The following is a 13,979-nucleotide window of genomic DNA, read 5'->3' on the forward strand; positions in this document are numbered from 1 at the left end:
AGAAAGATTTTTATTTAATAATCTAATGTGTTTTTTTATGCATGTGCATGTATATAGGTAGGCAATGTATATATAGATATGTGTGTGCACATTGGGTATAGATTCATTTTATGGACTTATTTATTTTGTTAACAAATTTAGATGAAATAATTATATATTTATATACATTTATTTACAAAGGGATACTATATGTTCAAAATGTGTGTGTATGAATGTGTGTATATGTTTATGTACATATTTGTATAAAGATACATAAATTCATGCTAGTGTTAACATTGTTATGCTAATTGTAATGTATGAAAAATGTGCATGTTTGCGGATTGTTAGAAAAGGCGAGTTCCTGCCACCCGAGTCTGATAAAATCCTCATCTTCTTTTATCTTTAATCAGAACGTGTCAGGATTCAGCCAGTTGCTTGGATCAGATGAAACAATTCAGGTCAGCGCTGTGAAGTTTACCTGTGGGATAAGTGGCGGCATCTGCCTCCAGTTGATTGTTTTTAATTAGCTTGACAAAGTAAAAGGGGAGCGCTTAAGAACCAGTTTCTCTCATGTTTCTCTCAGGTCAGGGATTTCTTTAATTTCTGCTGTTTCTTCTTATGACATATTGTATTGAATGACTGTTATTAGTCTGGCACTACATTACGTAAGCTGAGACATTGATATTTTCTCTGAGTGGGTCATCCTCTCCACCTGCATCCTCCATCACCACCACTTCGTTGATGAGTCTCTGAGCTGGGCTGAAGCTCAGACGTACTGCAGACAGACATATGCAGACCTGGCCACCATCCAAAACCCTGAAGAACTGAACCAACTCATGAACACAGTTTCACCTACCGACCACAACTCTGAGTTCTGGAACGGTCTGATAGGTCTGATGGGAGTGGAACCGATTTGGTCAAAACTCCAGTACCCACCAACACGTTTGCTTGTCAAAGCAGGGGAACATCACAAATATACAGGACGGAGGCCCTGGGGGGCTGGAGGTGCCCACCCCTGCTCTAGAGTGACCTTGGAAAGGTGATTACACACATTTGCATATTTTCATCAGCACTAATGTTCAAGCCACTGGCATTGTTGAGAACGTGCGGTTGTCCAGTCCACTCTGGCAGCCTGTAATGTGCAGCCATGTTGTTCTGATATTCAAATCTCTCTGTGGCTACGTGCACAACAGTTGCTTCATTTGTTTGAACATTAATCATTAAAAAGATGTTTCCACAGAGGCAGAAGTAAAGCTGCATAGAAGTTAGATTAATAAAATCCCTTCACTGGAGCATGTTTTGCATGAACAGATAAACATTTGCGTTTTGCTCGGAAACAGAAAGCAGGAGTGTAAAGTTCCGGAGCTTTATTTATGAAGACAGTCTCCTGCTGCAGTCCACGGAGCAGCATCACGATGGACAGGATCCTGTTGGGTGTCGGGTTTCTCTTGGGTCAGTAATTGTTTTGTGAAGTTCTCGCAGCAATTACTCTCTGATCTTATATTACTGAAAACATTTTATGTTGTCAGTTTGAAACCATCTAAAATAATGATATTTTCTCTTAGACTGGGTCATCCTCTCCACCTGCCTTCTCCGTGACTACCACTTCGTTCATGAGTCTCTGAGCTGGGGTGAAGCTCAGAAGTACTGCAGACAGAAATACGCAGACCTGGCCACCATCCAAAACGATGGAGAACTGAAACGACTCATGGACACAGTTTCATCTACCGGCCACAAATCTAGTTTCTGGATCGGTCTGAACCATAAAATCAACTGGAGGTGGTCTGATAGCTTCAATGGGAGCGGGTCTGACTACAGGAAGTGGGAAACTTCTGATTCTGAGCCTGATTTTAGTTCAGTCTCTCAGTTTTGTGTTTGTGTTGGAGATAATGCAGGCTGGTGGGATGATCATTGCACGATCCGCTACCCGTTTATTTGTTATAATGGTAATATCTTGTCTTGATCTATGGTTGTAGTTCTGGAGTTGTGTAGATTTGATCTTTAATCTAAATCACTTGTTTTGGACTCCAGTCCTCAAGTGCTGCTGTCCTACATGTTTTAAGCATTTCCCTGCATCCAGACACCTGATACAAATGACTGTTGTCATTAACAGACTTGAAATTCTGAAATATTTTACCCCTCTGTCCTCCACCCCGTTCAACCACAGGAACCCAGCAGAATCCTGAGTTGGTTCTGGTGAATCAGGCGATGAACTGGGCCGACGCTCAGAGTTACTGCAGGGACAACTTCATGGACCTGGCCACCGCGAGGAGCGACGCAGAGAACCAGAAGATCCAAAACCGGGTGCCTCTTGGAAATTGGGCTTGGATTGGTCTGTTTAGAGATCCAGACTTCTACTGGTCTGATGGAAGCAGCTTCATCTTTGAAAACTGGGACGGTGGTCTCAATCGGCTCTACTCCATGAGATTCATTTGTGGCATTTCAAGCCTATCAGGAAGATGGAAGTTTGTAGCCTGTGAGACAAGAATACCATTTGTCTGCTACAGTTATCCCAGTGAGTGTTTTAAGAACTACAATTATTTCCGAATTATACTTATAATAAATAATAAAGTGAACTATATATGGACTGGGTAGTTATTCACAGTTTAAGCATTCAGTAGTATAGTTATGTGTTTCAGCTAAAGTTCTTGAAAAACTTGCAAGTGAACAACTTAAAGAGTTTGTAGTTGAGAATTGTGTTTTATCTCAATGCCAGCCTGGTTTTATGAAGCATTACAGTACATCAACTGCAGCTATCAAAGTTGTTAATGATATAACTGAGGCACTGGACTGCAAAAAGTACTGTGCTGCACTTTTTATAGATTTGTCCAAAGCCTTTGACACAGTTGACGATTTTAGCAGACAGGCTTTTAAACTGTGGTCTCTCTGAGCATGCTGTTGGTTGGTTCTCCTACTTGTGTGGGGCATCACAATCTGTTCAGGTTGCTGGATCCACCTCTTCTGTTCTCCCTGTGCAAACTGGTGTGCCTCAGGGCACTGTACTGGGACCTCTACTATTTTTTCTGTATGTCAATGACCTTTGTGTAAATATTTCACTTTTATGCAGATGATACAGTTGTATATTGCTAATCACTCTCATTGGTACAAACCTTGGAACATGTGCAGTCTGCCTTTGGTGTCCTGTTCCGTCTGTTTCATCTAAAATTGGTGCTCAATGTAGAAAAATCAAAGTTTATGTTGTTTAAAAAAAACAAAAAACCAACAGGTACCATAAAGATCACAACCACTCCCGGTATTGAAATGGAAGAGTCCAATGATATAAGTATTATTATTGAACAGTCTTTTAATCTGCACATTGAAAGTCAAACTCGGTTTCTTCTTTAGAAAAAAGTCCTGTTTTGCTCACGAGGTACCTAAGTACTTTCCATCCATTTTTGGATCATGGTTATCTGCTTTAAATGAACTCTTCGGATACTTTACTGTTGGACTCTGTTTACCACTGTCCTCTTCATTTCATTACTTGACATGGCCATCTCACTCATCACCCACCCATAACACCTCAGCTGGATGCCCATCTCTATACCCATCTGGATACCCGCAGGCTTTAACACTGGCTCACGTTCATTTACAAATCCATACTCGTACTGCTACCCGTCGTATTTGTGCAACTACATAACCCAAAAGCGAAGCCAATATGTGCTCCGCTCCCAAAGCACTGTACAATTGCAGGTCCCAAATGTTCGCACAGAACTTGGGAAGAAATCCTTTAAATATGCTGCTCCATTGTACTGGAAAAACTTTCAATCGGACATAAAATTGACAGAATTACTCCGGGTGAATTCAAGTCAGTTTTGCGGAACAGAGAAAAGAGGTCCGTCGATGGATATTACTGTTTTAATTGATTTATTCTGACGGTATTGATTGTTTGTTGCTTTGTTTCTGTCTGATGTTGTTTTCACTAACTGCTGCCTTATTGGCCAGGTCTCTCTTGAAAAAGAGATTTTAATCTCAACAAGACCCACACCTGGTTAAATAAAGGATAATAAATAATAAAAAAACAACATAATTTAAGTTGGTAGTTTGATTTCTCTTTCTTTTCCATGGCAGAAAAAAGACAGGTGGTGAAGCTGAGACTGAAAGTGGAGGGCTCTGTGGACCTGAAGGACCCTAATGTGAAAGCAGACCTCCTTAAAAAGGCAAGTGTTTCTAAGAAGCATTCATGACAATAAAACAACCAACTAGATCCATGTTTGTGTTTTGAAAGCGTGTCCTGTTTGTGTCTCCCAGCTCCAGGACAGGCTGCAGGAGAATGGAGTTGGTGGAGTCACCCTGAAGTGGAGAGAGCAGCCTGATGGAGAGGTCTTCCACAAGGAAAAGAAAAGAGAGAAGAACGAGTTGTGAAATAGAAGCCCAGCTTCAATTGTCTGTGATGGAGGTTTACTTCATGTTAAAATAATTGAACATAAAGTAATCTCATATTTACTCCAATTGCCTTTACATATAAACTGCTTGTTTGGTGCGTGTGTGTACAACTTAAATATGCAGAGTTTGTTCTTCAGAGACGAAAAGTCAGATAGTGTGACTGTGGATGAAAGAGCTATCTATGCAAAACAAGAACTGCTCCCCAGGTTGAAGATAGACAGCACTGTTTCAAGTTCAAGGAGGAGCAACACATATCAAGTTGAAGATAAGGAGTTATGTAAATGTGAAGAATTGCAGCTGTGTTTTCCCTCTCCCTTAGAACTGCAACTCATATCGTAACTAGGGACCACCTTAAGGAAATAAAAAGAGAGAGGTCAGCAGAGTGCGCTTCAGAGCGGTAGGAGATTGTAACTGAATGCATCTCTTTGTTCTCCTTGCAAGTAAAAATGTAACCTCTTGTCTTTCTCTCTTTTGTATTATGTTTTGGATGTTCTAGGTTTTTTAAACCTTCATGTCTGCTAAAATCTATACAGGACACTAAACTGCAGCTATAAAAACAATTAACCATAACCTGTTCTGATAAATGTTTGTGTTTTATTTTAAATATGAACATGATAAATGTGGAAATACAAACTCTTCTTCTGTATAGTTTTAGTAGCATTTCTTAAATCAGTGGTCATCAACCCTAGTCCTAAAGATTTACTGTCCAGCTCGTTTTAGATCAGGGATGGGGAACCCCAGTCCTCGATGGCCGCTGTCTTGATCGTTCCAGATCAAGGGTGGGGAACCCCAGTCATCAATATGTACTGTCCTGCATGTTTCAGATCAAGGGTAGGGAACCCTGGTCCTAAAGATCCACTGTCCAGCTCATTTTAGATCAGGGATGGGGAACCTCGGTCCTCGATGGCCGCTGTCCTACACCTTTTGGATCAGGGGTGGGGAACCCCGGTCCTCGATGGCTGCTGTCCTGCACGTTTTAGGTCAGGGGTGGGGACCCTGGTTTTCGATTAAAACCACGTCAATTTGAGAGGGACAGAGACAAAAATGTTTTCATATTATGAGGCATGCACTCTTGATTGACAGTCAGCTCAGTCAATGCTTCAACGGTTTGTAACCGGCAGTTTAAACTAACCCAACTGACCTCATGATTTACACTTGCATGATTTTTCCACACCGTCGCTTATTTTTCTAATCTGGCGACCTGGTAGGTGAGCTGCACATATAGGTGTTCAGTGGGAAGGCCTTGAAGGACATCCTGGAGCTCTTCACTTGAGTCTCTCGTCAAGTATGAAATGTCCCGTCCAGAACAAACTCTGTTCTTCTTGTACAAGATCACATCTCTCTGTTCTGGTGGAGTATGCGTCAGCCTTCAGACCACGGGCTGGCAAGAGAATTTTCTTGCAATGTCAATGTATATATCCGTGTGTGCCTACATAATGCTTATTAATAATTCTTAATATAAATCTGATCGTTGTACCCAATTAACCTGTGCAGCTCAATGTACCTAAAAAACTAGAAAAAAGCAAGTTCCTGCCACCCAAATCTGATAAAATCTTCATCTTCTTTCATCAGAACATGTCAGGATGTAGCCAGTTGCTTGGATCAGATTAAACACTTCATGTCAGTGCTGTGAAGTTTACCTGTGGTATAAGTGGCGGCAGCTGCCTCCAGTTGATTGCACCTGTTTTTAATTAGCTGGAGAAAGTAAAAGGGGAGCGCTTAAGAACCTTCAGTTCAGGTGTCTCTTTTTATAGCGGTTGCCTGAGCTTAGTGACTCGGGTGTTAAGTGTGGCATATGTTATGGGGCTTCTGTTTAGGTGAGTTTTAATAATTACATTGGCTTTGATCAGTGCAATGTGAGCGGTTAACCAAACTGACCTTTCTCTAGGTTATTGCTGTTGTTCCTGTTTGCTGTCAGGAAACATCAAGTAAATGGTAAGTAGTAAGCAGGTACATTTTAGTTTAAGAAACTCTAAAAATATATATATGTATATGATGTTAATGACTTATCCCTACAGCCTATGGTTCTGGATCAGCGAAGACTTATGGAGATAAAATGCAGTTTGCTGGTAATCATGTGGGCCCATTCCTCAGATCTATGCGTGGCCCAATGGTTCCTATGAACCTACCCTTGCCAGTCAAGCCAGAATACCCTACGGGCAGGCCCGTGTATCCCATGGCGAACGAATACCCAATCAGTGCCCCAACAGTTCCTGTGGACCCACCGTTCTTGCCAGTTAAGCCAGAATACCCTACGAGCAGGCCGACGTATCCCGTGGAGCCAACATACCCAATCGGTGGCCCAACAGTTCCTGTGGACCCACCCTCCTTGCCAGAATACCCTACAGGCGGACCGACGTATCCGGTGGAGCCAACATACCCAATCGGTGGCCCAACAGTTCCTGTGGACCCACCCTCCTTGCCAGAATACCCTACAGGCGGACCGACGTATCCGGTGGAGCCAACATACCCAATCGGTGGCCCAACATTTCCTGTGGACCCACCCTCCTTGCCAGAATACCCTACAGGCGGACCGACGTATCCGGTGGAGCCAACATTCCCAATCGGTGGCCCAACAGTTCCTGTGGACCCACCGTTCTTGCCAGTTAAGCCAGAATACCCTACGAGCAGGCCAACGTATCCGGTGGAGCCAACATACCCAATCGGTGGTCCAACAGTTCCTGTGGACTCACCCTTCTTGCCAGTGAAGCCAGACTTCCCAGTGGCCACAGTGCGCCCATTCCGGATGCCTTTGGAAACTGTGGGCCTGGTAGACCCAAGATATCCAACTGTTCAGCCTGAAGGATCCCGTCGGTATCACCAGCCTTCCAGGAAGCCAAACTACAAGGGCAAGTGGCCAGGTGACATGCCCAAGTTGCCTCGCAAACCAAGGTATCTGGCCAAGCACCCACGTTATCTGGCCCGGAAGCTACGCTACTAGATGAGGGTAACAAAGCCTGTTTTCTAAACACTTATCCACATTTTTGTTTTCTAAATATTCAAGGTTAACTTTCTTTCAGGTGCAAGGCCTCAGATGCTGAACCACTGACTTAAGTATTAAAGTACTGGCTGGAATCTCCTGTGTCTGTCTAGTTCCTACAGGTTTGGCAGTAGAGGCTACTGTGGCTATCTCTAGCTTTTTGTTGGTCTGCAATAGACGCTGGCCCTTGACTGCAATTGGGTGAAATTGACAAAAGATGCGAGCCTATGCCTGTTGCCTACAAGGTTGGAGGAAAAGGATCTTTGCTAGATCGTGACTTGAAACAACAGACCCAAGCGTTTTTTCTTTCTTTTTTTTTTTTTTTTTTTTTTTTTTTTTTTCTTTAACTCTGACTCTTGTTGGCCAACCCCCCCAAGACTACTTGGACAGATCCTTGGTTTTGATACTGTGGACCATGTCATTCTACTTCAGCGCCTTGAACAGTGTTTGGGCCTCAGAGGCACAGTTCTTAACTGGTTTTCATCATATCTAAGTGGTAGATCTTTCTCTGTTTCGGTCAGCAGCTATAAATCTAATTTCAGCATTCAATATGGAGTCCCACAAGGGTCAATTCTAGGACCCCTACTTTTCAATTTGTATGTTACTACTTGGGTCCATCATTCGGCATCAATCAATATCATTCTTATGCTGATGACACACTTAAGTATCTGTTACTGCCAATCATTTGAGCCCAGTCAATTACCTCATTCAAAGCATTGCAGATATCAAGTATTGGATGGCAACAAACCTTTTACAGCGGAATGAGGATAAAACGGATTCTTTTAGTTGGTCCAAATGCTCTGAGGCAACATTCTCCCTTAACTCGTCAGTAAAATCTTGTGAGCTTATCAAAAACTTGGGTGTTTTTAGATGCTGATCTTAACTTCCAGAAACACACAGCTAATGTCTCCAGGACTGCCTTCTATCATCTCAGAAATATATCTAAAGTAAGATGCTTTGTAACAATCAGACTCTGAAAAGCTGGTTCATGCCTTATGTCCAGTAGATTAGATTATTGCAATGCACTTTTTGCAGAAAGCAAGTGTTACATAAATTCCAGTTTATTCAAAATGCTGCAGCCAGAGTTTTAACCAAAACCAAGAGGTATGAACACATCACTCTTCACTGGCTCCGTTAAACAGCGTAAAGTACTCATTGTTTAATCTATGAATGGCTTAGTTCCCTCCTACATGGTCACCGAATACATACCGGACAGATCCCTTGGATCATCAAATAGTCTTCTCATCATACCTCGAATTTACACTAGATCTGCTCATGGTGTTTTCAGTCACTACGGTCCCACACTCTGGAATTCCTTGCCGCAAGAACTAAGGTCTGCTCCAACAGTGCCGTTTTTCAAAAGCAGACTAAAAACTTACTTTTTTGCACAGGCGTTTGACTAAACTCCATGAATGGATGAGTGATGGCACTTTTGTTATAATGGAATTGTTTTTTCTCTTGACATCCTTTTGTCTTTGTAACCCTGTAATTCTGTTTTATGTATTTGAGCACATTGAGTCCATGCTCATCATGTGAAATGCGCTAAATAAAGTTGCTTTGCCTTGGTTTTGTGTGGGCACATTTGAATCTCTCCAGTGTGTTGTAAAGTTAGCCGTGTGCATGGATCCAAATCTTCAGAAACCAATGGAGAAATATACTACCTTGAAGTGAACCTGTATATTTGGCCCATTCTCTGTAAGTGAAATGTTGAAATTTTATCCAGTTTGGCTTGAACATCTGTTTTGAAATCTAATATATTTAATAAGGATTATTAAGAACAGATCTGTTTAAGATTTTCTTTTCCAAACTTGTGAAGTACAGAATGTTCTGTACTTGGGTTTTAAAGTCTCCAAATATCACTACAGTTCAGCTGCAAATAGGAAACTAGGAATTTCAGCATGTGAATTTTTGTGGGAAACTGACCTATTTCAGGATTATCAGTGCAATTGCAACCTCATATGAGTTTTGCATTCAAAAAGATGTCTAAAGCACAAATCACCTCTTTGAATTCCTGAAAAATGTCAAACTTAGAGCAAACCACTTTACATGAAATTATAAAATTACCACCTCTTTCAACTACTGAAAACTTGTATAAAACGGAAATAAAAAAGATTGCAAAAGTAGCTCAGTTCCTCATCCCGCTCTGATGTCCTTCCCGTCGACGAAGGCCCGGGCTCCAACGAAGAAGCATCTGTTCCCTTAAAGGGGACCTATTATGGCATTAAATGTCTATTTTAAACAGGCCTTGAATGTCTTGAAAACAAGCTTTTGATTGTTTTTTTCTATATAAATTAGAAATTCAGCCTCTGGGCCATGTCTTTATCTTTACCGTTTCTAACCTCATTCTCTATGAGGGATTCTGAGTTGGTGGGGAGGCTATGGTAATGAGGAACTGTGATGATTGGCTGCCTGAATGACGCGATACACCGCTATGAAAAAATGTCGGAAGCTCCGGCCGGCGGAATTAAGCCTGAATTATGGTTGCGTTAAATCGACGTGTAACGCGGAACCATAAATCAGCCTCTACGCTGTGTCATGTATGCGAGCGAGCGTCAGCGACAAAATTAATTCCATTGCTTTATTTCTATTGGACTGTCCTAACTGGCCGCAGCGACGCAGTGCGGCGCTTTGAGCTGAACATTTGTCGGATGCAGGCTTCTATTTTCTTCCTGTCACTCGCGTTGAAAGCCGGTTGAAAGCGCTGTAGGAAACGGTCACGGATGGGGAACGGTTGATCCAGTTAGTTGAAATGAGAAGTTATCTCTATGATTCCTCCTCATTTCACTACAAAAACCTCAATAAAGTGGCAGCTGGCTGGAGGGAGATGGACGGAGAGCGTCTGATGTCACGCAGTGCGATGCGATAGTCGAACGCTCGCATGCAGTTACACGGTTTTATAGTTGTGGACGTGCTTTGCATTTTGGTTACTGTACGTAACGAAAATGCGCTGAATCTGAACGGCTCGTAGAAGTCACGTGACCCTGGACGGCTCATCCGGGCGGCTGTACAGACACTGCAGAATTTGGTTGCTTTCCTCCTTCTCTGAGTTGGCAGGTTCAGGGGAGACCACTTGTTATACGTTAAAGCAAGAAAAAATTAGTTTTTCATAATAGGTCTCCTTTAAAATTCTGCTGGAGGTCCTCAATGGTTTTAGCTTTTCCTTTTGTCCATTGCTTTTTGTCCATGGCTCTGTTTTCCCTTTCTTCGATAGAGGTGTACATGGAATCGATTCAGGGAGCGGGGAGTTTTCACAATGTCCACACAGCCTTTCCACAACTCTTCCTTCCTTCCTTCTCTTGGTCATTTTATTAGCAATTTGAGCGTTGTTGGTTTTTAAGATGTGGGCCATGCTTACATCGGCAGGTGAATGACCTTATCTCTGCCAATTTTCAGAACAGCAATTTTTAAACTCTCTCTTTATACTTTATATCGGGATGCGTTGTGCCGTTTTGGATGGTAATATCGTAGGGATGGATGAGCAGCAAACTACATGTTCAAGCGCAAAATCCTGAGCAGTCAAACTTTAATATGCTCTTTCCAACTAGGGGATTAACTGGACTGAAACTGAGTGTCTAAATTACCAAGAATAAGACTTGAGAGATGATCCAGATTTCAGTAGATTTTATTAAACAGTTGCATGAAAAGGGTCAGAACCTACATGAAGCGTCTTGACGCAGAATGACAATGAAACAAAGAAAGAATACTGATTTTAAGGCATAAAGGATGATTTATTCTTACGATTCGAGTAGACAAAAACCTCTTTAAGGTCAGTGTTAATCTTTTTTTGAGCAGAATACCAGTTTTCACACTCAGTTGGGCCAATACAAAGTGGCCCAACTGGCAAAGGCAAAGTTTTGGTTTAATCAAGTGGCCAAGGCTAAATTCTCCCTCACAAACTGTAGATGCTGTTGTGCCCCACTGTACTTTTCATGCCAGAGACACCACTGCATGTGACTCAATGCTGCCTTAATAGTATTTTTACAGTTTATGGTTCAGATTGGTCTGAAGAGTTGGGATTATGGGGCCCTTATGATAAAAGTTGAATGTGGGGACCATTGCACAAGGCTTTGTTTGCCCTGATACCCAGAAGAAGTGGCCTCAGGAAACTGTTACATGGATATTATTGAACCAAGAGATCAAAGTGAGTAAGAATACAAATATTATATGCCATCTTGTTTTTTCCATACGGTTCAGAGTAATTAATGGTGCCTGCCTTAATTTATTAATTGGATTTTAACTTTATTTATTTTATTATTAATTCAGCTCTACAGTTTTTTACTCCTTAAATATGCAAAGAATCAAATTATTTTCCCAGAATTTGAATTTAATGGACTTACACTGTACCTTATACAAACCATGATGAATAGATTCAGCCTTTCTGACTAATTCTATACTAATTATTTATATTAACTGTATAAACCATTCTGCAATATAAGATTTAAAAGTTACATTTTCCATCAGGTAAACCATTCAGGGCAGCAAAGTGTGCCTGTAGGGTAATTAGCCAAGCCTGCATCCAATTTGTCACACTTAGTCAGCATGGCAACGGCTAATAAGTTTCAAAGCTGCTTCAGTTTTTTTTCCTCACTGGTTCAGTTGTCTGGTTTGATAGCAACTGGAAGAAGTGATTGAATTCGTAAACTCACTGCGGTTAAAATGATGAGGACACTCTTGAGGTAGATAAACTATTTCTTTGATTTATTGTTGATTTGCGTTATCAAAGGTCATTTTTATTGCGTTGTCTTCTCTAGACTGTTGCTGCTCTCATTAATTGTTGGAAGACGTCAAATAAATGGTAAGCTTTGACAAAAGAGCAGTTATTTGTTTTGGGTTTTTTGTACGTGCTTGAACTAAAATATGTATCCAACAGCTTACATTTCTAGATTTGGAGCTGGAGACAAGGAAAAACCTGTTGCAAACTATCAACCAGATACAAGAAGCTATAATTTGGAGTATGACTCGGAATGGATCCCGGCGGCAATTGATGATTCAACCTTAAATCCAAATAAAGTTAGTAGCTCCCACATAACTACCGCCAAATATCAACAAGATATGGTTAAAATACTGTGGTGTGTGTCTCTCTCTCTCTCTCTCTCTCTATATATATATATATATATATATATATATATATATATATATATATATATATATATATATATATATATATATATATATATATATATATATATATATATATATATATATATATATATATATATATATATACCAGTTTCCATCATTGTATTTAACAGCCACAAGTAGCAGATGCTGATCATCAGTCCCAGCAGCGCCCATGGGTGCCCCATTACCCTCAACAGCAGCACCAGCAGACGCCACTGAGGCCAAGCTACCCACCTAAGCACCCTGAGTTTCATGGCTACCCGCCACAGCATTCCAAGCGTCTAGAGACTCATGGTTACAAGGCACAGTATTCCCAGCATCACAAGGTGCCTGGCTACGCACCACAACACCCCGGGATGCGAGGTTATCAGCCACAGCATGACCAAACGCCTGAGCTACCATCCCATCAGCGACAGCACCCAGAATCGTCTGGCTACCTGCCACAATACCCCCACCACCCAATGCAGCACCCAAGGGCTCAGAGTTTTCAACCACAGAACCCGAAGGTGCCCGACCACAAGTTGCACCATCACCAGCCCCGTGAGGGGCACGGTAGCTACCAGCCCCAGCACCCCAAGATGCCTGGCCACCTGCCACAGGAGTCGGAGCGGCTGCAGCATCCCAAGGTGCCCAACTACCCACCGCTGTATACCAAGGTGCACGGCCCTGCACGTCAACAGGAGGAGCTTCAGCCCCCCAAGGTACCTAGTTACCAACCACAGCAGCCTGAGAAGTCTCAGGAATACCCTGAAATACCCAACTACCCCCTGCAACAGCAACCTATAGTGCCTGGCTACACGTATCACCTCAAGGTACCAGACTACCAGGCCAGGCAGTCGGAGTTCAGTCAACAGCAGCCAAATCCCAAAATGTCCAACTACCCAGCGCAGCATCCCAAGATGCCTGGCTACCCACCACATGACCTCAAGGTACCAGACTACCAGGTTGAACAGCAGCAGGAGCACTCTAAATCACCCAACTACCCCCCACAGCAGCCTGAACATCCCAAGGTATCAGAATACTCCCCACAGTATCCCCTGAACTCCAGGATGCCAGACTATCAGGCACACAAGACTGAGCAGGTCCAGCCACAACCAAAGGTCCCCGGTGTGCCCAGCTATCAACTACAGCAATCAAGGAGACCTAGCTATCTGTCAAGGTACGCAAAAATGACAAGCTTCGAGCCAGAGCAGCCACAGCACCCCAAGGTGCCTAGCTACACACCCCACTTGCCACAACCCACAGATGGACCCAGCTCTCCACAACAGCAACAATCAAAGCAGCCCCACGGAAATCCGAAGCCAGCCCAGAGGCGCCAAATGCCTCGTTATGCTGCCAAGCGACCCCACCTATATACTTTTATGCCTCATCGCCCACAAACCCCCAGTTACTTGGCAAAACGACCACATCACCAATCTAAGTGGCTGCACAGACCGCATGCCTAGTGGTTTTGTAGATCGGCTACCAGCCTCAGAAGGTTCATGACAAAAAGTTGTCATTGGCATATCTCTGGGTA

At 42.5% G+C, this 13,979-nt stretch overlaps 1 protein-coding gene across 1 annotated transcript; it reads left to right on the forward strand.

Annotated features, from left to right (window-relative positions):
- The first annotated feature begins 1,996 nt into the window (after window positions 1-1,996).
- On the forward strand, window positions 1,997-4,450 carry LOC133423632 (lithostathine-like). Its single transcript, XM_061713894.1, has 2 exons — window positions 1,997-2,494; window positions 4,048-4,450. Exons 1-2 carry the CDS (start codon window positions 2,188-2,190, stop codon window positions 4,161-4,163), a joined length of 423 nt encoding a protein of 140 aa, XP_061569878.1. The 5' UTR covers window positions 1,997-2,187; the 3' UTR covers window positions 4,164-4,450.
- Window positions 4,451-13,979: the final 9,529 nt, after the last annotated feature.

The sequence above is a fragment of the Cololabis saira genome, chromosome 22, assembly GCF_033807715.1.
Source record: "Cololabis saira isolate AMF1-May2022 chromosome 22, fColSai1.1, whole genome shotgun sequence".
Taxonomy (NCBI): domain Eukaryota; kingdom Metazoa; phylum Chordata; class Actinopteri; order Beloniformes; family Belonidae; genus Cololabis; species Cololabis saira.